Source organism: Ruditapes philippinarum, unplaced genomic scaffold, assembly GCF_026571515.1.
Source record: "Ruditapes philippinarum isolate M1 unplaced genomic scaffold, ASM2657151v2 ctg1257_1_1_1_1, whole genome shotgun sequence".
NCBI classification, from domain to species: Eukaryota; Metazoa; Mollusca; class Bivalvia; order Venerida; family Veneridae; genus Ruditapes; species Ruditapes philippinarum.
Window position 1 is genome coordinate 256,385 of NW_026861919.1, and position 26,599 is coordinate 282,983.

General features: G+C 31.4%; 2 protein-coding genes and 1 non-coding gene across 4 annotated transcripts; all 3 read right to left on the reverse strand.

The window, feature by feature from the left end:
* Nucleotides 1-1,044: 1,044 nt before the first annotated feature.
* On the reverse strand, nt 1,045-9,361 carry LOC132717370 (sulfotransferase 1E1-like). Its single transcript, XM_060700823.1, has 7 exons — nt 9,234-9,361; nt 8,628-8,734; nt 7,037-7,149; nt 4,608-4,934; nt 3,044-3,144; nt 1,995-2,175; nt 1,045-1,627 (listed from the first exon to the last, which is right to left on the reverse strand). Exons 2-7 carry the CDS (start codon nt 8,699-8,701, stop codon nt 1,515-1,517), a joined length of 909 nt encoding a protein of 302 aa, XP_060556806.1. The 5' UTR covers nt 8,702-8,734; nt 9,234-9,361; the 3' UTR covers nt 1,045-1,514.
* A 5,880-nt stretch (nt 9,362-15,241) lies between these two features.
* On the reverse strand, nt 15,242-15,403 carry LOC132717372 (U1 spliceosomal RNA). The gene has a single exon (XR_009623951.1). It is a non-coding gene; the product is annotated as a U1 spliceosomal RNA (small nuclear RNA).
* Nucleotides 15,404-16,365: 962 nt separating this feature from the next.
* Nucleotides 16,366-21,466, reverse strand: LOC132717371 (sulfotransferase 1A1-like). Of its 2 annotated transcripts, XM_060700824.1 has the most exons (6): nt 21,344-21,466; nt 20,415-20,527; nt 19,118-19,444; nt 18,624-18,724; nt 17,998-18,175; nt 16,366-17,167 (listed from the first exon to the last, which is right to left on the reverse strand). In XM_060700824.1, the coding sequence occupies exons 1-6, from the start codon at nt 21,415-21,417 to the stop codon at nt 17,055-17,057; spliced, it is 906 nt and encodes a 301-aa protein (XP_060556807.1). In that variant the 5' UTR covers nt 21,418-21,466; the 3' UTR covers nt 16,366-17,054. The 2 variants fall into 2 exon arrangements, with proteins under 2 accessions (XP_060556807.1, XP_060556808.1); XM_060700825.1 differs by lacking the exon at nt 20,415-20,527 and having other exon boundaries at nt 21,344-21,447.
* Between the last annotated feature and the right edge of the window lie 5,133 nt (nt 21,467-26,599).

The following is a 26,599-nucleotide window of genomic DNA, read 5'->3' on the forward strand; positions in this document are numbered from 1 at the left end:
ATTTTAAATCACGGCTGTCACCCTGCGAACATTCATGTGTGCCACTTGTCATAGCCTTACACTGAATCGTCACATCGACGGTACCATGATTATATCCGTATAAAACAAATTTGTAGATGTTTCTTAATTCAAAGTTTTACTATTTACATGATAATAATTCCGCCAGTGGAAGAAGGCAAGAAAAAATTAACAGAAACAAAAATAGCATTCAAATAGCTTTGCTCCTTGTATAAAGCCCTTATTTATGCAATGGGGAAAACATTTCATGAAGGTAAGTTGACACAGAAAACAGTATTGGTATAGAACCCAGTAACAGTAGCAGAAGAAATTAATAAGCCACTTCAAACAGTTATTGCCAAAGCTCATTTTTGATATACATGTTAGTCGAACTAATTACACTACGCGTCGAGATATAATATATTATATATCCAGCGCACTTAAACAATTATGGGCAATATCTGTAGAAGCGAAATTCTGATCCTGAAAATAAACATCACAGACCGTCAAAATGACAAGGAAAAGAAACAAAGGGCAATAACTCTGTAATTAGTAAAGTTGGAGTTATGGTTCTTGTGCACTGCACTTCCTCTCAAAGTGTTGACCATTGTATGAAGTTTTATTGAATTCCAACTATTAGTCTTTAAGTGATGCTCCGGACAAGGAAAATGCAACGGACCGCTGGACCGACCGACCTACCGATCGACCGAACACCTAGTGACTCCTATATACCCCCCCCCCCCCCCCCCCCCAAAAAAAAAAATACACAAAAAAAAACAAAAAAAAAACAAAAAACCAAAATAACCTCGTTTCATGGGTATAATCACTTATAAATTACTTAGATAAACTGTTAACCCGTAAATACCCATCCTATTACAGCAATAAGTTTTAAGGTTTTATATATATACTTCGACATTCCTTGATTTAAACAATATATATAATTTATAATTATTCTTCTTTAGCTTCAAAACAAAATTCACAATACGTAAATGGCAACCATAATTATTTAGAAAACTTAAAGTGAATTGGTTTTAAAAAAAAGAAAGAAAGAAAAACGATTATGTTGATAGCAGTTAGATTCATACTTCACAACAATTCTTAGAATAATAATGTATGCGTTTTGTTGGTTAGTATAAGATACATGATCAGATTTCACATAAATTATATGACAGACAATATATTGTTCTTGAACAAAATGTTACCATTTATCACATAAATGTCCATAATAAACCGCTCTATCATCATTTTCTTTTCTTTCCAAATCCAAATGATAATTTTCTATCATTTTATTAAGATTTGAAAAACATATAATAAAAAATGTACTCCTCGTAGACCATTGAAATATATACCGTAATATAATGGTACTTCTGTTTAAAAGGTTTGTTGTTGACACTAGCTATTACAAAGTTATATAGAAGTAACTGATAAGTCAAGGATTTCGATAATTAATATCATATGAATATCGAAATTTATATCACGAAAAGCCTTTTAAGCAAACAGTAAATCTATTATTTAATTCATAATGTATATCTTATTTTGAGATCTGTATCAACAAAATTGTTTGCCAGCCATTCGTCAACCTTGTCATTCATTGCGACGGTAAAATGATTCTTCCAGTCTCCAACTTGACCTATTGTAAAAGCAGAAAATATTTTAATGCAAATGTAGACGTTTCCTTGTACATGTAAACATAAAGAACCTCTTGCTTGGATATTAAATCAATTGAATTTGTCCATAACTTTTAATTATCGTCAAAACAAATTATATGATTTATTAATCATTATAATTTTCTTTTACCAAAATGAGGTTATGCGAAAAAATATTGTTATCATTTTTCGTTATCTATCTCAGATAATAATCAAATTGAAAATATTATACCCTAACAAACTCGCAATAAATGTAATGCTAGTGTAGATTTTATCACCAATTGAATGTGTTTTTTTTTTCATAGTAATCATAACATATTGTTTCCGAAAATACGTATAACTGTATATTACCTTTTCTGTAAATTGGGTTAGTTTTATTTGCAGCAACTGTGAATGCCTCTTGAACTTTTACTTCTTCGTCCGCCTTCTTTAGTTTTTTAAAGTCGCATGCATCAGCAATATTTCTAATCAGATCGTCACTTCGGTTTGTGCCAAGAAACTTGTCTAACTTCTTGATCTCTCTGACAGTATCCTACAAATTAAAAGATTAAAATGTTTTCCATTGAAGAGGAAAGGAAAACTTGAAACATTTATAAATGCTGCTTTGAAGACTAACCTATAGTTATTTCTGCGGTTAAAATAAATGTAGATGGGTCATATACATGTATATTATTAAACAAGAGCTGTCGGTAGGACAACAACGCTCGACTATTGTTAGTGCTTGATAGTAAAAAAAAATGCTTGATACAGTTACCTCCTCCGGTTTACAGGTTGGGGTAATGATGGTGAACAAGTGTGCAAAGTTTCGAAGCCATATGTCAATGAACTTTGAAAATATTTGAGGTATTACAAAAACTTTAACCTAAATTCTAAGTCGAAAAAGGGGCATAATTCTGTCAAAATGCTTGATAGAGTTACCTCCTCCTGTCTACAGGTTAGGGTCATAATGGTGAACAACTGTGCAAAGTTTCAAAGCCATATGTCAATGGAATATGAAAATATATAAGGTATTACAAAAACTTTAACATAAATTCTAAGTCGAAAAAGGGGCATAATTTTGTCAAAATGCCTCCTGTCTACAGGTAGGGGTCATGATGGTGAACAAGTGTGCAAAGTTTCAAAGCCATATGTCAATGGACTTTGAAAATATTCGAACTATTACAAAACTTTAACATAAGTGGTTACGCCGACGCCGACGCCGACGCCGACGCCGACGCTCGGGTGACTGCAATAGCTCTACTTATTCTTATCGAATAGTCGAGCTAAAAAGATAACTGTGTTATTATCATGCCTCTTATCATAAACATTTACGCACCGTCCAATGTGCCAAATAATGTAAAATGAGAAACGTGCAAATACGTGATTGCCACACAAACAAATCAAGAAAAGCAAAAATTTACCTCTTTCAAATCTTCATAGTAAATATTTATGATATCATCCGGGTTTTCTTTTGAAAAACGTTCCCATTCTTTAACGTATTGAAACCATGGATAAAAGAAGTCTTAAAGAGAAAGGTGAGGAAAAACATAAACATTATAATAATTGACCATAATAGATTGGTTGCTGAAACAATATACATCTAATAACTTGAATTATATTACTACTTTATTTTACTAGCTTATACATGTACACTGTACCGACGATGGTAGTCACCTGAAGAAGGTAAACCTTCCCAGTGCCCAGTATTTATCTACGTTAACAAAGTAGGTGATTTACGGAAAAACTATTTGTTTATGTATGAATTCTTATGAAGAGAACAAACACTACAATATTAAAAACATATACCTATCAGATAATAAATAATACAGTTATAAACATCAGAGTTTTGTTACTGTATTAAAAGTTATTATAGTGTAATAATAAGAAAATTCTGTCAAATTGCATAAAGTTTTTATGTTGGAGGTCCTGTTGCCTATCTTGTCATGTTTTTATGAAATATGCAAGATAAACTTTGTTAATGTAATATTTTGTGGAAAAATACGTCAACAGGACTTTCCCAAAATTGATAAAAAATCAATATATTTTTTCTACATGCATGGCATCATAGCCATGTATGATTTTCCTACAATTACCCTTCTTCACTTCAAACTTTAAATTTACAAGCAAATGCTTCATGCACATTTGAAGAAACAAATGTAACCTTTAGAGTAAAAAGATAAAGCCTTTATCATGAGCCATTTCTTTTTCTTTTACTTTTTATTATTTGAACTCACATTTCTCGCAGAGATTTTAAAAGCTAAGATAAAGTATTAATATTTAAGTTAATACTTTAATACATGTACTTAATATGCTATACTGTAAGAGCTATTCATCTAGAATTTTTTTGATTAAATTGAAAGATGACAATTCCCGAAGGGGAGCGGTGGCCTAGTAGTAAAGGTGTCTGCCTCTCAACCCAGAGATCATGGGTTCGAGCCATACTCGGGTCACGGTCTTGTTTTTCCGTATGACAACAGTACTGGTTGGTTCCAGGAAGCAGACTCGAAAGTGAATAATATAACTTGCAAAAATCTTGTTTCGCAATCGAGCTAAAATAAATATGCTTAAACCAACATTCCCGAATAAAATAGAAAATAATACACTGTATCGACAAGCCCGTCACGTGACTATACAGGGTAAACGTACACACGGTTGCTGGACACACATCTTGACCACATTAATTACTGATAAGCTCAAATATCAGATATCATTACAGGTCTATTTCCAGGTTGCAATTACCCATTAATAATTTTCAATGTTATAAATATTGTAAATGCAGTTTAAACTACTGCTATATCTTTTGATATAAAGTGTTCATAGCCAAAAAAATCTCAGTTTAAAAATGTGAATATACCCGTAGTTTCAGCTCTAAACTGAAATACTATAGTAGACATATTACTGCATTCATAGAATCAATTATTGATATGAATCAAAGTAGATTGGAAAAAGTACTTTAGCTGTATATGTGTCAAAAAGCTTACTCACGCAGACCATACTCTCCAATTAATTTCGGAAGAAACTCTTCGAAAGATTCTGATTCACTTCCTTCTTTATGGTGACTTAAATGATGAAACAAAGACACAAAAACATCTTTTGGATTCCTGATCACGTGAACAATTTTACATTTCTTCTGGAAAATTCCTGTTGGTGTAAGTTTGCAAGGGTAATGAGAATTCAGTACTCTTGGTGAAGGAATTGTGTCGACTATCTCCGGCGATTGAAAGTCTAAGAAAGCAGCTTCTTTCGTCTTGGTTTCATACTCAGCATTTCCACGTTGAAGCATAACAAGGATTTCCCATACCCAATGTGTACCTTTTGATATGTTTTAACAGAACATTATTTTTAGGAATGTATGTACATTAGCAAATTGTATATCTTTTTTGAATGTTTAACTTACAATCATACTCAACATGCATCGATTTAAATATATTACTTTTTGTTCTTCTCAAAATAACACAGAACAATGAAGTGTGTTATTTACTGTATTACGTAATGTACCGGTGACAGTTCTGTACAAATCGCATAAATAAGTGGCTTTAATGTTCTATGTAGTTTATAGTTTCGACGTCTTTTGAACCTCTGGTAACTTTTAGTTTTATGTTTGGAGAAATGACGGATAGGTCAATGACCTTAGATTTTATTTCTGACTTAATACATGTAATTATAAAAGAACACACTGAGTTTAATAAAACATTTCATTGTGCTGTATAACTTTGACTTTACAAACCAATGAGTTATGAGTGTTAAATACATTCGATGTTTGTATTTTAGGCATCTAAAGAAAATTTCTTAACTTAAACGACAACCGAAACACTGAAATTTTAATAGAAATCTACTATTTGAAATGAATGAAGAAACTGAGACATTCTCATTCGACCGGTGAATGTTTTTCTTATTTTTTTTTAAAGGAAATAGCTATTTCATTCTCAAGAGTTAGTAAGTTGTACCAACGACGTAGCCTATTTTATAAAAATGATTCTTACTAAGTGATAAAACGTGAAAATTTGTATGATGAATAAATATATTATGTTCTAGAACAATGTATTTCCTGCTATACAAGTAAATTATATAGATATTTTACATCGGATCACGTATCTCACACGGGCCAACAACATACATTTATGTATGGAAAAAAAATAGAGTTCGTATTAAGACGACCGTAGGGAGTCTTATCGAACTCTTACCCATACTGCAAATCGGCTCTTACAACTCGATATCAGATAAAAATATAGAAAGTGTCACCTCTTTAATTAAGCAGAACACTATTTTTCCCCAGCAGTCACGTACAAACAAGGATAGGGTCCAATTACTTACTCTGACATGTAAAACAATGAGTTTTCAACAATACCTAGGATTGTTAATGCAATTTATTCCTGTCATATGAAACAAAATAATGTTTTGCTTACTTTTTCTAGAAAATATAAACAGTCAGCAATTAATAATTGACATTTTTCTTAGAGTTAAAAGGATATCAAAAAGTTACTGTGTTCTCATTTGTCTCTGCGAGCTGTGCTCCACGTGCATTATCTATGTAATAAATTTGAATGTATCCTCACATTGCTACAGTGTTATCAGCCTTTTTAGAAACACCTGACCTGGCTAATTAAAATATGCCAATCACAATTTTCACTATCAGCACTGGTTTCTTCATGAAAAAGCGGCTACACTAAATAACTGCAAATCGGCTCTTACTCGACAGTAATTAGTGTAGCCACTTTTTCATGAAGAGACCAGTGCTGATAATTGTGATTGGCATATTTTAATTAGCCAGGTCAGGTGTTTCTAAAAAGGCTGATAACACTGATGCAATTTGAGTATATATTCAAATTTATTACATAGATAATACACGTGGATTTGGTAGAGACAAATGATTACATAGTAACATAAAAATGTTTATGACTGTTTAAAGTAAGTTTCATATAATAGGAATGAACTGCATTAATAATCCAAGATATTATGAAGATGTGAATAAAATAATTACTTTGATTACATTGCTACAGTTAGGTAATTTGACCCGATCCACCTGTAGACTTAAGGAAACATGTTTGTACGTGACTGCTGGGGAAAAACAATGTTATGCTTAATTAAAGAGGTGACACTTTCTATATTTTTATCTGATATCGAGTTGTAAGAGCCGATTTGCAGTTATATGGGTAAGAGTTCGATAAGACTCCCTACGGTCGTCTTAATACGAACTCTTACCCATACTTACTGCTGAGTAAGAGCCGATTTGCAGTTATAATTATTTCGTGGTTTATTGTCAAATATGATACTAAATACAGTCAACACTATTATTTGTGACAATATATACCTCCTGTTATGGAAAAAAATCACTTTTACACTAAATTGTGTGCTGAAGAACAAGTAAAATGTGTTTTGCTACACCTGTTCAGACTATGATTTGCAACACTTACCACTTTTCATAAATGTAGCCAAATATATGTCATTATCACGAACTTGTAACTGTTTTACGTCATTTATGTGAGCTTCTAAATCTTTCTTTGGTAAGAAGTTCAGTGCCTTTGAACTGAAATAACGAGTCAGGCTGATATTAACTTACTAGATACAGAATAACGAGTTGTGTTAATTGTAAAAATTAAACAGCACGGAATATACATCCCTTTTTAAAATGAACATTATATTTAATAAAACACAATAAATCGAACGTGAAAGGCAGGTAAATTTGTGAAACAGGGCAGTTAGAAATATAATAACTTTTATGCGAGGTCTAATCAAGATAATCATCAAAAGGTCATTCTATACACTGTATCGACAAAGGGAGTCATGTGACCTAACCCAGCGTTTATCATTACATTTAAACTTGATACACATTTTTAGCAGTCAACAAAAGTAATTTTATGCATGAAGTCTTATAAAAAATAGACACTTCAAAAATAATTATTAAACTTAAAAATAAAAATAATTAATTGATCAGTTATACACATCAGAGTAATTGCTTTTTCAGCTGAAGCTAAAATTAAAAAAAAAATGTTACTTTATTAAAAGTTATTATAGTGTATTCTAACACGACCCGTATTTTTTTATTATTTAACATAGAAGAACCGACAGTGTGTGTTATTTAAGAAATAATGTATCCCAAACAGTGATTTTATCGCTCTATAACATCACTGTTTGGAGTTCGGATGCGACGAATTATATCAAGAGGGCGTAGCAATGTTATCAAGCGATACAATCACTGATTTGGATATATTATTTCGATTCTAACACGACATCAACAAATAAATGTTGCCGTCCTTGATAGTTTAGCAAAATTGCGCCTGATTTGTTTCCGTACTTATTTTCAGCGCGTCGGATTATTAATGGTTACGTCAAGTGTATAATGATAAGTCACATGTCTAAATATAGAACGTCAAACTGTGCATCTGTTGCATAATAACACACATTTTCTGTTCTTCTATGTTCAATGGGAAAAATTTCGGGTCGTGTTAGAATATTCTATAAAGTCACTGTTTGACGTTCTATGTTTAGATATGTGACGTAATCAATATACACGTGACGTAGCCACTGAAAATGTGACGCGCTGAAAATAAGTACGGAAACTAATCAGGCGCAATTTTGCTTAATATCAGGTACAGCAACATTTATTTGTTGATGTCGTATTAGAATCGAAATAATATATCAGTGATTGTATCGCTTGATAACATCACTGTTTGTCGTTCGGATGCGCATCATTATATCACTCGGGCTACGCCCTCGTGATATAATTCGTTGCATCTGAACTCCAAACAGTGATGTTATTCAGCGATAAAATCACTGTTTGGGATATATTATTTCTTAAAAAATAAGATAAATTCTGTCAATACCCACAACATAATAATACCATAATAACAAATTTATGTTGATGGTCCTGTAAAAGTTAAATTTAAAAATTAACTGTGATTACTTTAAATAAGACCATTTTGTCTTTGGAAGGATTCTGGTGATCGTTTTAACATGCACTGTTAATTATTATGTATTATACAAGTATGTCATTATAACACTCACCTGTAATTGATTCCGTCCGCGAATATGTATTCTTCCTTACGTCCATTAGGTAGTTCTGTGGTAATCTTTATCATTGTAAGTTTTCCGCCCACTAAAATGTCTTTTATCTGTGGTTTTTATAGGAAAAAAATCTTAATAAAGTGTGATCCTTGTAAGCATAAATCACAGCAAAATTACATAAAAAATACATAAAAATTACAGACTCAGTTTGAATAGGTGTGTGCATTAGGAATTATGAATAAGTGCAACCTCCCTTACGCCCTCTAGCACCGGGTTTAACACGGTATTTTGACACTTATAACAGGAAATTCCGACGTTCAATATTGCAATGAAATAGAAAAAATAAAAAATGCAATTATAATTGAACGAGATAATTGCTACATTCACGAAATCACACTTTATCAAGTATCAAACTGATATTATTTTAAATGTTGACTTGAAACATAGTATAAAATATATAACAAGAAATACGATATATAACTATATATATAATTATATAGTACGTTGTTTGATTACAGCAAAAAGATAGCTTTAAAATTGTCTTTTGAGATTATGGCATTATTGTTATAAATTTTCATTAAACTCAAAATTATATATGAAACTTACCCTATTTAATTGAATAAATGCCCTTGAACTCAAAGTTATATCGTCAAGTTAAAATAATATTCTTAAATATTTATAGGTGGTTGAATATATCAAACGTGTTTGACTTTATTTATACATGTTTAACTGATAAATATGCGGACTTTATTTCATATCAACGTTGAAGATAAACGTTATGCTGCATTTGAAGGTTATAACGATATAACATGTATGTATGAGTGTATGTGTCAAGTTAAGATGTAAATATCGTGTTGGCAAACAGATCTCCAGAAGGAATTATATAAAAGCTGTAGTCGTATCTCGCGGCTACGTTGCCCCGTTCTTCACTTCAGTGTTGTTATGTTTTTCTGGTCTTTCGGGATCATTGAGTCCAGCACTTTTAAGTGTTGAGAATTGAGTACCGCTCAAACCGGAGCTAGAGGGCGTGAGGGATGTTGCACTTATTCATTATCCCTCATGTACAGACTCAATCAAACCGAGTCTGCAATTTTCATGTAATTTTGTTGTGATTTATGCTTCCGAGGGATCACTTTGTTTCCAGATTTTTATGATACGTCAGATCATATGGTCAATACAGACTTTAATATTTACCGGAAGCAAATGTGTTGTAAACGGTAGTTTTGCTATGATTGGCATATGGTCAAAGTTGAGTCGTTGTCGTCTATCACTATGTTCGGATTCCGACTATTCGAAGTCATCGTTTATTCGAAGTAAATATTCAGTCCCAGTACTACGAATTATCGGGGTCGGACTTAATATAATAAATCAATATTCCTACGATGAATGCAAAATATTATAAAAGGGTGAACAGTTGTTTTAATACTATTTGATAATACCAGATACTTGTCAGTTTCACAATAATTTTTATGTAAACGAAACTTGCTGACATACTAGGGAGACCATCAACCGGACACTGTTTGAAAATATTTCCATGCAGATTTCATAATTTTCCTGCTAGAGATCAGAACATTTGACACAGCTCAGCAAGGTTCTTCTCCTAATTAATAAACAAGTTTGTTTATTTCTAATAAATACTCCAAAATGAATCATTATTTGCATAAAACATGAAAATTATTTCTTGAATTTGCAAATATTTTTTATTTCCTTTAAATAGCATTTTTCTCAAGGTTGATTGTTTTGAAACAATTTGGCTCATCATGAGGCATGCGACTTCAAAACAATATCGTTCCAAACAAGATCGTCTACTTATTATGTCTTTGATCAAATATTATTCAATCTTAAAAGCAAGTCACATTTTTATTAGAATTTTGAAACACGATATTGGAGGAAATAAAAGTATGTATCTACCTATTTATCCATTAGTACAATAATAACATGTCTTACCATTCTTATTTCCCTTTAATGGAAAACTCAAATTTAGGTAATTGATTATTTTCTCTTAAATATTAAGATTAAGGTTATAAATAGCAATGCAAAGCTTGTTTGCCTAAAGGTACGGTATATTCTCTATTTCTTGTGCATTTATTGTTGAATTCACGAAAGTGGACACATGTTGATATATAGGCATACATATTTAATTCATTTTGGAAATTCATTTGTTAAAGAACTTGTGTACCACAGACAAGACAGTAATAAGATAAAAATCAAAGTTCAAAATCAAGGTTTATCTGTATCTTTCACAATATGTCATTATGACAAAAATAATACATGCACTTTAAGTACAAACTAATGCATTTATGTACCATAATAATATTTACGATCATTAGATACTTATATATCATGAGAAATTGTATTTACAGATATAGCGTTCGTAACGGATTTTACCAGATTTAATGTTGTTTTGCTATTCTTAGAAGACATTAATTTACTAAATTTTGTGCACGTTGCAATGTGCCTCTGCCAAGATTTTTTTATTTTAGATCTCTGTATATTTGATTACATAAAGCAACATGATATTCATATTCAATTAAGTTTTAGCAACATATTTTACAACTTCCAGTCATTCTGTCAGCATTCTATATCTACTGTTTCTACCTTAACAAGAGCCACCGTATTTATTACGCATTTATATATATATATATATATACGCATTTATATATATGCACAATTGTTGTATACATACACACCAATAAATATATATGGTCACTTAATGCACAAATCAGTGAAAATTCAGTAATTTAACATTCAAGGTCAAGGTCATAAAAGAGCCAAAGTCAATTTGAGTTTGATAAACATGAAGGTCTTGTACTTAAGAAATGAAGTCAATCCATTCAATAATAGCAAAGTTACAGCCATAAAAATGAAAATTTCAATAACTTGATCTTCAAAGTCAAGGTCATTTATAAGTGAAGGTCAAGGTCTGTCTGGTTATTTTAAAGGGCTATCCTTGAAGATTATTATGTTAAAGTTTGAACACAATCCATTCAAAAATAACAAAGTTACAGCCAATAATAGCCAAAAAAATGAAAAATGGTAATTAAAAAAATATACAGATTTTTTTTTACTTTAATAATAACAAACTTCATATATGAAATCAGATTTTGTGAAAGGGCGACAGCAACTTCTAGGTCATAATAAAAGCCGATCATTCCGATCGGTATGAGGGTGCTTGATTATTAATTAAGAATGAAATGTCGCGATATGTTACACTGAATAGCGAACTGGAGAATTTCGCAATGCAAACATTTTCAAATCCGTCAATAAATCGCGCTCTTCGGGGTTATTTATTTATCATTTTGAAACAGTGAAATTACCAGTTTTATATCACTGATATATTTCTATAAACCACCGAAAAGCATGTAATAAATTATCAACTTTGAAACATTTTATTTAATTTGTTATCCGTGTTTAGTAAAGATGGCGAGGAATTGTTCAATGTTACAAATTAGATTTAATGAATTATTCAATTGATTGATAATTTAAAAAATGATAAAGAAAAATACAAATGTACATGTACATGGTTTAAGAATAAACAATATTATATATTGAAAGATAAACCATAATTTACTGACTTTTTTCCAGTTACTTATAATCGTCGGTCAATATGACAATCGAATTCTTAAAATTTATTTTACAATTTTAATAAAAAAAGAGTAGTAAAAACTCAGTATTGAAATAGCACATAAAACACAAAAAAGAAAAGAAAACAATATTCATAAAATTTGTATTTTTTTTAAAATTAATAGATATTACAATTATTGTATAATAAACAATTATGCTCAACATGATCAACATGGTAATATAACCAGTGTCATATTTTTACTAAGTGTGAACAGATACCTTAAGAGGGGGTCTTCGCTAATAGCGATAACATAATAAGGGACAATTACAAGGTGCCAGGTACGTGTTGATCATGCGTTACACATATGGATTATACATGTAAATGATTGCATACATGTATATCCGTTGCTATTAATAACCACGATCATAAAGAAATAACAAGTAATATTCTAATCTCTAGCATGCCAATCAAAGTTCAAGGTAAGACAAGGGGAGATAATGTCGCCACTACTTTTTTCTCTGTTCGTAGAAGACCTAGAATTATTTTTACAAGATAACATTAGTTCTGGACTTGATATAGAAGAAATTATCTTACTTTTACTATTATTTGCTGATGATATGGTTGTATTAGGAAAATCGCCTCAAGAATTACAAATGCATTTAGATAAATTATATGAATATTGTAAAAGTTGGGGATTAGAAGTAAATTTAGATAAAACTAAAATTGTTGTATTTAGGAAAAGAGGCGGTTTACTAGGAAATGAGTTTTGGACATATGATGGTAATGATATTGAAGTAGTAAATGATTTTAATTATCTAGGAACAGTTTTCAATTACACCGGAAATTTTACTTTAAATCAGGAATACATTGTAGGTAAAGCTTTAAAGGCGCTTAATGTTTTGCTTTTAAATTGTAAAAAGTATAGTTTTAAACCAAAGTTATTATGTCAGCTATTTGATTCTTTTGTTGGCTCAATTTTGAGTTATTCGTCAGAAATATGGGGATTTACAAAATCAAAACAAATTGAAAGAATACATTTAAAATTTTGTAAAAATATGTTGTCAGTAAGAAATACTACCTGTACTGTTAGTGTATATGGAGAGTTGGGAAGATATCCTTTGTTCATATCCCGTTATGTACGCATTGTTAAATATTGGTTTAAGTTGCTGCACACAGACAATATTATTTTACGCTCAGTTTACCAGCTATCATTAAATGATTGTAATAAAGGATTATGTAACTGGGTAGCCTATGTTAAAAAGCTTTTGTGTGACTATGGTTTTCAGATGTTTGGAATAACCCACATGATATTGTATTTAAAAACTTTATCCCGATATTTAGACAACGAATAATTGATTGTTTTATACAGGGGTGGCATGTATCTAAAGAAACAAGTTCTGTATTGGAATTATATAATGTGTGTAAAATTAGTTTTTGTTACGAAAATTATTTAGATATATTGCCTGATCATTTGAGACGACTTATTACTAGATTAAGAACTTCTGCACACAGCTTAAGAATACAAACTGGTAGATATGCCAGAAATAGAATACAAAGAAATGAACGGTATTGTCAATGTTGTTCTTTAAGAGACTTAGAAGATGAATTTCATTTTGTTCTTATATGTCCATGTTATACAAGTATTCGTACCCTTTATATTAAAAGATATTATTTTGTTAACCCAAGTATGTACAAATTTATTGCATTGCTGCAAAGTATTAATAGAAATGAGCTATGTAAATTAGCACTATATTACAAAAATGCTATGACTATTAGAACTACAGTGTTAAATAATGTTCAATGATAGATAAAAATTTAGTTTATTAAAAATAAAGTTTAATGATAGATTAAAAATTAGTTTTGATATTGATTTTTCTTCTTAAATATGTTCATCCTCACTTAACTGAGGCTTAATAACAAATATCTGAACAATGACAATTGTTACAATTACAATTATTAATCTCTTTATATTATTTATTGTATTAATTTCTTTATATTGATTGCACTGAAAATTACATGTTACTCAAATATTATTATGTTATGTATATGATGATGTACTATGTACAAATCAGAAATAAAAGATCTGTTCTGTTCTGTTCTGTTCATGTAAATGATTGCATACATGTATATCCGTTGCTATTAATAACCACGATCATAAAGAAATAACAAGTAATATTCTAATCTCTAGCATGCCAATCAAAGTTCATAATGAACAATGTCTTTCGTCCGCTCATTCATAAGTGATATACATTTCTGGTAGTTTATAATCATATGTGTACTAGTTCATCTTCACTTGCTGCATTTCTTGCTTGGACGCCCTTTGATGCTTTGCATCAATGCTTTTCTTGTATTATAATATTGTTTAAGGCATTTTACAGATTCAACAGGGAACAACACTTGCTGCTTTTGGTGTTTGAGATCACGTTATTTTTTAGCTCGACTATTCGATAAGAATAAGAAGAGCTATTGCAGTCACCCGAGCGTCGGCGTCGGCGTAACCACTTATGTTAAAGTTTTTGTAATAGTTCAAATATTTTCAAAATCCATTGACATATGGCTTTGAAACTTTGCACACTTGTTCACCATCATGACCCAAACCTGTAGACAGGAGGAGGTAACTGTATCAAGCATTTTGACAGAATTATGCCCCTTTTTCGACTTAGAATTTATGTTAAAGTTTTTGTAATAGTTCAAATATTTTCAAAGTCCATTGACATATGGCTTTGAAACTTTGCACACTTGTTGACCATCATGACCCCAACCTGTAGACAGGAGGAGGTAACTCTATCAAGCATTTTGACAGAATTATGCCCCTTTTTTCGATTTTAGAATTTACGTTTAAGTTTTTTTAATAGTTCAAATATTTTCAAAGTCCATTGACATATGGCTTTGAAACTTTGCACACTTGTTCACCATCATGACCCCAACCTGTAAACAGGAGGAGGTAACTGTATCAAGCATTTTTTTTACTATCAAGCACTAAGAATAGTCGAGCGTTGCTGTCCTACCGACAGCTCTTGTTTCTATGATGATAACAAATGAAATTATTCAGGGATAGCGCGAACGCAGTCCCCACACCAATAAATTGCGTACCCGAGTAACCCACATTTGGGGCTATCGCAGGCGTCAGCCCAACCGAAGTGCAATGGAAGGGCCTCTTTCTGGGGAAACCGCCTTGCAGATCACGGTGTTCCCTGTACCAGGTAAGTATGAGATCTACACATTTTCCAAAGACTTTATACGACCACACAAAATAAAACGTTACAGCTATTCGTTTATCATATACATACACTTGATATCAAGTACATTAATTATACTGATTCTTTGCCTATTTTTATTATAATATTACTGAAATCTCTACAATTTCTTCTATTTAAGTTTTGATATAAATTCAGTACATGCAATTGTAATTTCACAATTTTCAAAGAAATAGAAGAATTTTCATCCAATTTATGCGCTGTTAACATTTTCTTTTTATTCCGTGTTTGTTCTAAAAATAGACTGACTACTAAGGCAAGTTACTCTTGTAAAGACTAATAATCAAGTCAAACCCTAGTTACCTTCAAAGGTCGTAGTACCAAACTCCTCGCAGCGGTTACTTCCCCTGATCTGTACAGTAACCACTGCCACCACAAGTAAATTCGGTCGAATATAGCCGGATATATTTTTTTCACTTTTAATTTTAAAATAGAATACTTTATATCATTTTAGTTTTCTTTCGTTAAATAGTTATGCTTAATGTACAAGAAAGTAAAAAAATTATACGTATAAAAATTATTTTGTAAACATAACGAAAGATATTTTCACTGTGACACCGTATGCATAGTAACAATCAGTAAACAATGGCAGAATATAAACAGTTATTGAACGATTGCACAAAAAGATTTGATCCGGCACTTGTTTTAAAGTGATAACAAATTGTGTGTCTTGAACTTATTTTGTCTGGTAAAGATGTAATTATAAATCTGCCAGTTTGATATGGGATCCTTGGCGTTCTGAAACTGGCCGCCATGTTTTTGTCACATGATACAACTATCATCACGTGATTTCAGTGGTGGCAGTGGTTAAAGTAGCAAAGCGTGACGTAACCGCTGTGAGGAGTTTGTCGTAGTACATGTATCGCCGCGCCGGGCGGGGTTTACTTTTTCTAACAAAGAAATGTTTGAACAAATCTTAACGTTTCCTTTTTATAAATTTAATCGGTCTGTCTTGTCAAATTAGTTTTGTCAAAGTATGAATCCTTTCCATATCCTATATATATACACACATTTTTACATAAACGCATATATATAGAAGTAAAAAAAAAGTCAAGCTAATATCGTGAGAGCTAAGTCGTATTTCTATTTTTCTCATATTGGTTCAAAAATTGCTTTCCAATTTTGGCAGTGCCAAAAATCATTAACTGCATGCCAAAAATCGTTCTACAAATCTTGTATAAATTACTCCTTTAAATGAAAACAATTTTAATTGGTATCATAAAACAATCTTATATCATTAAGTCCTAAATGATCAAGTATAGAATTCATTATTTTTGCTCCCCCCCCCCCCCCCCCAATGCACTGGTAATGTTGTTACATTGGTCTTTATATATTTATATACATTTATATGATGTATAGAGAAGTCAATGCTTGTAAAAAACGAATTGTTATTATAGCTTTTAGATTAGGTTATAGCTTTTAGATTAGTTATTTCTTAAAGAGAAATTTTACATTTCCAATAATTGCTATATTTTATTTCTCTTTTTGTATCGATATCTGTAAGTCCTTGTAAGGCGCGTAAGAAAAATACACAGTGTTTTTAAAAGCTAAAGTATCATTGTTTTATGTACATCTCTTAAATATTTATATATCCTTTCTTTGTATTCAAAGTGTGTATTTAAACGAAAGTTCTGTTTCAATCAAATTCTCCTCAATCCATTTATCCACTTGCTCATTTTGTTCAAGGGTGAAGTGATTTTTCCAGTCACCTACTTCACCTGAAAAAAATGTTTGAATGAGGATTTAACCAATTCTTGTAATGTTTTCTGTCAGAATGAACAAAACTAACCAAAAATGCTAGTGTGCTGCCTTCAACTCTTTCCAATGATAAACGTGAATCTCCAAGCCATCGTACATTAAGCTTTTCTGGAAGCTCTCACTTAGTATACTTGATTTTACACCAGTCCTACAGCAGACGGGAATATTTTAATTAAAGAATATTGCATGTTTAAGGTCAAGAAAAAAAAAACACGAAAAAATCACAGTAACAAGCGACACAGCAATATAATTTGAAGAGTACTAAGTGAAATTATATATATGTACATAATTATGCAAAGAAAACAATTTTCAAACATCGAAGAATATGTAAAATATGTACTGCAAATATTTGTGCATATTATATGTAATCATTAAAATTTATGCATTCTTTTCTTATTGTATAATTTGACTTAAACTTTACAGAAAATAAAACTTTTATTACCTCCCTTTATTTACATGAAATGTTAAATTCGGTAATATTTTTACAAATAATGCTTTAAATTGGAACCTACAATTTTGATAAATCTTAATAAGAGCATCATATTTATGATTTAAAACTATAGAAAAATTGTGTTACAGGTTCTTTAACTTACATGTAACTTGGATACAATTGTATTTAAAGAAAACCAAAAAAGAAAAACAAAAATGATTGTTTATTATCAAATTTTAATGTATCAACTAATAAAATGATTTTATTATAAAAAAGCAACCAATGACGACCAAAAAGCATTATGAAAAAAATAAAGAAACAAATTTTGATGTAGTTTGTCTAAACAGCAATGATTGATACCTAATCTATACAAACATGGTCTTCCTGCTTTAATCATGAACTCCTCGGGCAACTTCACTTCTGCATCAGCTTTTTTCATGTTTTTAAATCTACATGCTTCAGCTATCTCTTTGATAACATCACCAGTTTGTCCCGTTCCAAGAAATGTGTCCATTTTCTTTATTTCCCGGACGGAATTCTATTAAAAAATCAGATTATAATTTTGTGTATAAGTTGTATTTAAGTAGCATGGATGCATTATAAAAGGAAAACTTACAGACAATTAGCTTCACTCTGTTGATTTTTTATATAAATAAAGGAATAATTAATCAAAGTAAAATCTGTCTCCATGGTTTGATGGTAGCACAGTTTGAACGGAATTCCTTGCTTGTTACTACACGGTTTCGGTTAGGTCTTTATTATGCGGTATTTTGTCATGGCTATAAGAGGCAAATAAAAAAAATGAATACTTACATTGAATATGTGTTTTATCTTTTTCATTTGTGACTTCAAAATGTTTTTGTTCTTCACACTGTGTAACACCAAATAGCATATTTAAAGAACTTACTTAGTTCTATAATTGCAATTTATATTAACCTATCAAACCAGATTTCCTAGTAAATTTACAGGAATATATTTTAATATACCTCCTTTAAGTCTTCATAGTATATGTTAAGTATTTGGTCTGGATGTTTCTTTGAAAATCTCTCCCATTCTTTCACGTATTTGAACCATGGGTAGAAAAAATCTGAAAAGAATAAAGTCACATCATCTACAGAGTTTTGTTCTAAATTGTTCTTAATATATTAATATAAAATATGCGGGTTTTGAAAAAGGATCAAAAAGATATAATAAGTCGATAATGCCCGAGTGGTTAAGGTCGATTACTTCAAACAACTAGGCCCTCATCTCTGTGTGTTCGAATCAAGCTCACGACTTAGAATTTTTTTTATGCTCGGAAACTATTCAATTAATTAACGCACTGTCCGTGGTACAACTCACGTGTCCGTTGTGCCTGAAATAATACACAAAGTGGTTCATGAGGCCTTCTTCTTCCACTAATAAAGCTGGTAAATCATAATTATGATCTTTACAGTGTTGGCGCGACGTTAAACAAAAACTTAACAGAAATCAAACCTACATGTGCCATAGTCACCAATCATCAAGGGAAGGAACTCTTGGAAACTTAATTGAAAGAGTTCACCAGCCATTATCTTCATGTGATAATAGCAAGATACAATTACATCTTTTGGGTTTCGCATAACATGAACTATTTTCACTCCTTTATTGAATACTCCCTTCGGTGTAAGTTTGCACGGGTAATGGCAGTTCAGGATCCTTGGTGATGTAATATTTCCGATAAGTTCTGGTGACTGAAAGTCCAATGTTGCTGATTGTTTTGTTTTCGTATCGTACGTCGATCTCCCATTTTTCAACATACCCAAAATTTCCCATACCCAGTGTGTTCCTAGAAGTATAAGAGTTTATCACATAAACCGCAGTGCATGAGTGTAATAAATAGAGGATATTGAATGAGTGTAAGTTCAATGCACGAGTTGAATAAAATTATATTATGCGAGCCTCTGGCGAGCATAATATTATTTTATTCAACGAGTGCAATAAATTCAGTAATGAACTTACACGAATCTAATATTCTATTTATCACATACCCAAAATAAAGACCGTTTAATGTGAAATAAGTCATTTTTCATTGACGCGCCTATAGTATAACGCGTCTTTACACTATGTTTGTATAACGCTAATGGCGTAACGTCAATATATATGCACGGCCGTGCAATACCATTTTTACGGAGTCGCAAACTCGGAACGGGTGTGTTGATAAAGCCATTTAATTAATAAAAACGATATTACACTAGTGTAATGACGTCATATGCGCTAAGTTAAAGCGTGCAATTGTTAGCGTCACTCTATACGTCAATGGAAAATGACTCTTTTTCTTATTTAAATTATGTGATAAATAAAATATCATGTTCGTGTAGATTCAATACCTAATTAAATAAAACAATATTGTGCTCGCCAGAGGCTCGCATATTATGATTTTATTCAACACGTTCAATAAATTTAGTATTAAACCTACACTCATTTAATATCCTCTATATAAAGAAAACATGATAACTGTATCAAGCTATCATTTTGCAAAACTTAAACCACATTTACTGAATTAAGTTTATAACATCCAGGTGTTTCGCAAACCTTCCGAAAACTATAATAAACCAAAAAAATCCGTTCTTTATCTTGACCTAAATATTCCAAATAAACTCAAAACTGAAATCTTGCAGAGAACATTCATTATAATAAATAAATGAATACATTTTAACTATTTACAAAACATTATTTTATCACAACAATACTTTATATTTTGTAAAGCCTATAAAAGTTCATTTACTCACGCAAAAAGAGCAAAAACAAAATATTACCGTTTTTCGGAAAGGTCGCCAGATAAACATCATTTTCTCGAATATCAAGGTTAAGTATATTTTCAATTTGCGTTTTTAGGTCTTTATCAGGCACTAAATTCAAAATCAACTCACTGACTCACTGAAATTAAGCAAGATAAAACTAGATTTGCCTGCAAAACAGTATAAGCATATCCAGTAACGCCGGAATGTGAAATAAACGCACGATTCGTGCAAAAGTAAAGCTGAATTGTGCAATAAATGGCTGAAACCTGGCAGGATTTCCAACATGGTTAGTAAACTGGTCAATACGACCTTTATTTAACTAAACTAAAAAAGGGAATAGCCGCATACGGCTGCGAAGACTTTAATATGTTTATACCTCATCAAGATTATTTCGAAATTGCTCACTGGTGAAAATGTTGGCTTGATCGTCGTTTTGAGTGTGATTTTTAGCAGCCGTATGCGGCTATTCCTTTTTTTTTCAATTTGCTTAATAAAAAATATTGTTGCCAGTTTACTTACCGCGTTGGAAATCCTGTCAGGTATCCGTCATTTATTGCACAATTCTGCGTTACATTTTGCACGAATCGTGCGTTAGCTTCACATTCCGGCGTTACTAGACACACACGGTATAAATATACAATATTGATTTATCTATTATGATATTTATTCCATATGTTCAATTTTGTTTGCAGGATTTTCTCGATTCAACATTTGTGTTGACATTTACAACACATTATCTACAATGTACTTATATTGCGTTAAAAACTTTAAAGCAAACTAAACAAACATACTGATCAATCATTAATTAATGTGGTGGAAATCTCACAAATGTTTTAATTTACCGTTTTGTTAAAAAACAAACTCATATGTAAGAAAAAGGTTACTTGAGCGATCATTGACTCTTGATATATTATATAAATGATTAAAAAATATCACCCACTTACTCATAAAGTAATCCAGATTCATATATGTATTTATATGTCTTTCCGTCGGGCAATTCCACACTGATTTTTGACATATTTCCTGAATCAACGTGTCTTCACAGACACTATATATCTACTGTAAACTTCGCAATCTCGAACAACGGCCTTGGACTAAATACATCATGAGATAGCTGCATGTGTTGCCAAAAAATGCGCGTTCGTTAGCCACAAGTGTACTATATAAAGTTACATGATATCTTTTTTAATTTATATAATTTCATTAAACATTTACAAGACCTGTATGACTAACAATGTTTACAAAAGCTTGACTCATATTGTCCCAGAAATTATTGACGTATTTAATGTCTCAAAAAACTTTTTTGTCTATTTTTTGGTGCTATGTTTATAGATTCCATCACATATTTACACTGCTGGAAATACCTTTAAAATATATGTTCTTTTTTGTCACCTCGGGTAAATAGAGTTATATTTCCAAGTTTTATGCAACTTTTTTCATTACAAAACAGATTTACAGTTCCAGTCCTTAATTGATGCAAAGAGGACTGATTTCTTATGCTTGATGCTTTTCTACAAACTCTTATTCATGGGTAATAAATAAGTACCCTGATTGCGTAGAAGGAATGGGTAACTATTTGTATATTGGTTGTTAGATCACTTTCTATCATGATTTTATTATCTAGCTTTCTGTCAGTTATCAAAGGATAATAGTTTATGAAATTTGAATGATGTTTTAAAGTTACTAAGAAATTGTGTTTTCACGCATTTTTATGCTCTGTAACACCGCACTTTGGGGTCAAACGCACTTTTGGGTCCGACCCCAAAGTGCGTTACACTTCGCATCGCACTTTGGGGTCCAACGCACTTTGGGGTCAAAATCGAGAAATTGACACCAAAGTGCGTAAATATGCTACATATTAACGCACTTTGGGTTCCAGAGTCCTGAAGGTGTCAACTGAGTTCTGCTTAAATACTGAGTACTGATTTATTTTCGATCTGCGACGTTGAAATATTCGAAGTGGAGTTCAAGATGGCGGTCGATACTTTGTTTGATGCTCAAGTGATAAAAGTTTCATTAATTTTACCACTTGAAATATTTAAAAATAGTGTTCATATAACAAAGTACTCTAGTACATAAATTGTGAATGTATTTCTAAAATTAATAGATGCTGCGAAAAATATCATGTTTTGTCGATATTGAGCCCCATTTTAAATATGAAAGTTCTTCACTAACTGATCAAAATCATTTAAAATCCCATTGATTCTACTATAATTAAGGGCACATTTTTTGCGTCTATTTAATACCTTGATATTATTTAAATATGATGCATTTTAAATAAAATGCAGTTAATATTTTTTCAAAAGAACTATAAATATACTCTGTTGCAATGTTCTGGTGAAATATCAAGTTTCTCGATCGGATTATAGATAGTGATTTTTACAAATACATTATCAAGCTTATCGTCAGTCAAACTTAAGTTTTTTTTGTAAGCTCCGTAACAACCTTTCGCAAGAGGCTTTTTAAATGGGAAATCTTTCATACTTCTTTAGAAAGGGCAAACATGAATTTTATAATGTTTAAATAATGGTATCAAAGAAATGTAAGATGATTGTAACCTGAATAAACTAGTGATTAATGTGAAATAATTTGTCATAAAAGTAGCAAAATATAAACAATGTAGTATTGTTCTTTCATATAAAATACTAATTCACTATGACTGTACTTATTGCCAAAAATCAACAGATGAATAAGGTGCTTCAGGTAATTGGCCAATGATAACTTTTTGGATAATATAGAAGTAAATCAAAATTAAAAAGCTTTTAAGAAATATAAATAAAAGTATAATGGGCCTTTAAAACCTTATTTTTTAATCTCGGGGCGATGGACACCCCACCATCACCTCTAGACCCCTCAATGAGAATTTTACATTCTTATGAAGTTCCGCTCTTAATATGTGACTACTAAAATAGTTTTACTGCCTGTACGGACTTCTGCTTCTTAAGGCCGCATCTACACCTAGTCAAGTTTCTTAAATCTCACACTTAGATAAGCTAAATAAATGACCCTTTCAACATTTTATCAGGCACATTTCTTTTTCAATGAAATGTGTTATGTATTTAGATTTCCCAAGATTTATATCTTTGTCTTTGCTAAGAATATCATATTTCTGTAAATGTGTAAATAAATAAACGGGGAAATGATGCAATTACCTAAAAGCAATGAGGATAATGAAAGGTGTACATTTATTTAAAATAAATGGAAAATGTGAGAAAAAATATTTTGAGCTTATTAATTGATACAAATTCTTTACTAGTACTTGATGAAAGTTCTTCGCTAAATGATGAAGATCATTTAAATTACATTTTGATTCTACTATAATTCAGCGCACATGTTTTGCGTCTATTCAATATTATGTTTTATTGTTATGCTTCCGATCCTTAAAGATCGTTCAGCACGACATTATTGTTGTGCTTGTGCTTATTTAATTCTTTCTATTCGGCTATTTTCTTGCTGGGTGGTTCCAGTATTCCTTACTTGAATACTGTTGAATCACCCTTAGGAAATGTGGCCTGCTTTTTAAATTTGTCTTTTGACGTCTTATCTGTGATATGCAGGCTTTGATCCCCTTTCAAAATTCCATTTTATTTAGTTCCGCCCATTGTTTTCTCGTTAAGGGCACACGCATGTTTTACTTGAGGACAATATGCCGCTTTTCATGGAATGGCACTTATGTGTCACATTGAAGGTTCCATGATTACCGCCTTATGAACACATCTGCGGATGTTTCTAAATCCTTGAACAGGCTCAATCAAACCGAGCCTGAAACATTTTCACTTGTGCCGTGTTTGACTTTCTTTAGGGATTCTTATTTTCTCTATTTTAACACCTTGAATTTTGTTTACCATTGGCTTTGACTACAATATATTATTTTAAACATAATGAAAATTCATTTTTATTGCTTCTTTTATGACCCCAAAGTGCGGTCGTTTGTCTGATGTTAAAAATGCATGTGTACATGTTTAACGCACTTTGGGGTCAAAATTGGACCCCAAAGTGCGTAACGCACTCTGGGGTCGGACCCCAAAGTGCGTTTGAACCCAAAGTGCGTTAAACAGGTACACATGCATTTTAAAACATCAGACAAACGACCGCACTTTGCACTCATGCGTGTGCCCTAAACGAGAAAACAATGGGCGGAACTAAATAAAATGGAATTTTGAAAGGGGATCAAAGCCTGCTTATCACATAATATATCTAAAAATTGTGTTCATATAACAAAGAACTCTAGTACATAAATTTTGGATGTATTCCTAAAATTAAAAGATGCTGCGAAAAATATCCCGTTCCGTCAGTCATTTACTTGATAACTTTTGGTGCCATATTGAGCCCCATTTAAAATATGATGGGGATGAAATAAAATGCAGTTAATTTTTGTTTTCCAAAGAACTATAAATATACTATTGCAATGTTCTGGTGAAATATCAAGTTTTTCAATCGGACTTTAAATAGTGATTTTTACAAATACATTATTAAGCTTATCAAAAAACTTAAAGTTTTTTTTATAAGCTCCGTAACAACCGTTCGCCAGAGGCTTTTTTAATGGGAAATCATACATACTTCTTTAGAAAGAGCAAACATGAATTAAAATAATGGTATCAGAGAATTGTAAGATGCTTGTTACCTGAATAAAGTAACGATAAATGTGAAATTATTTGTCATGAAAGTAGTCAAAACAATGTAGTATTTGACTTCCATATAAGATACTCATTCACTATAAAGGTACTCATCATTGTCTAAAAGTAACAGATGAAAAAGATGGTTCAGGTAATTGGTAAGATGTATTTTGTCAGTTTTTTTATATTATAAAAGAACATCAAAATGAAAAGCTTTAAAGAAAACAAACAAAAGCATAATGGGCCTTTAAAACGTTATTTTAACCCTCGGGGGGAATCGATACCCCACAATCCCCTCTATACCCGAGTGAGAATTTTACATTATTCTGATGCTTCTCTCTTAATGTGCGACTCCTTAAATAGTTTATGGTATTTTTAGTACTGTGTGAACGGACTACTACTTTAAGTCGCATCTACACCTAGTCAAGTTTCTTATATGTCACATTTAGCTAAATAAATGGCTCTTTCAACATATTATCAGACACCCTTTTACTGAAATGTCTTATTAAGATTTCACAGAATTTATACCTTTGTCTATGCTAAGACTATCATATTTTTATAAAATGTGAAAAAAAACCGGAAAAATGATGCAATTAGCTAAAAACAATGGAGTTAATGAAAAGTGTACATTCTTTAAAAATAAATGGAAAATTTGAGAAAAATATATTTTGAACTTAATAATTGATACAAATTCTTTATTTGATGAAAATTCTTCACATACTGATCAAGATCATTTAAATCCCTATAGATTCTAATATAATTTAGGGCACATGTTTTGCGTCTATTTAATACCTTGATTTTTGTTTACCACAACATATTATTTAAAACATAATAAAAATTAATTTTGTATGACCCCAAAGTGCGGTCGTTCGTCTGGTGTTAAAAAATGCATATGTACCTGTTTAACGCACTCTGGGCTCGAAATTGGACCCCAAAGTGCGCAATGCACTCTGGGGTCAGACCCCAAAATACATAACGCACTTTGGGGTCGAATCCCAAAGTGCGTTTGACCCTAAAGTGCAGTGTTACAAAGCCCAACGTACCGAATGATGATATTTTATCAAATTCATATATGTGAATATATAAAATAATGATAATGATAAAACAAGAACAATATTTGTTTAAATTCAAAATAATATTATATAACTGTCAATTTCATACCACATAACACATAATACAAAAGTCATTATACATAAGTCACAAGAAAAGCATTGATGCAAAGCTATCAATAGATTGACCGCCTGTCTCAATTTCATTGAAAATATAATCAAGAACAATGTGATAGGGTGTGTATCTAGTTCGAAGTCGTAAGTTGGTACATTTAGTTACTCCTCAAGGTGTCGCGACGATATTTTAATATTACATGTATTTACAACAAACAATAGCAGAACACTTTCATGATATGTAAAACCTACAGAAAATAAAAATATTGTATCACTCATACCAGTCTTGTATCTCCTGTAGCGCTGTCAATGTTTTAGGCTTGTCAGGTGTCACTCCCAAAACGAGCTCAGCCTGCTGTTTCCCAGACAATGCCACATGCTATAAAACGCAAACACATTCATTAAAGATATCTGAAATACA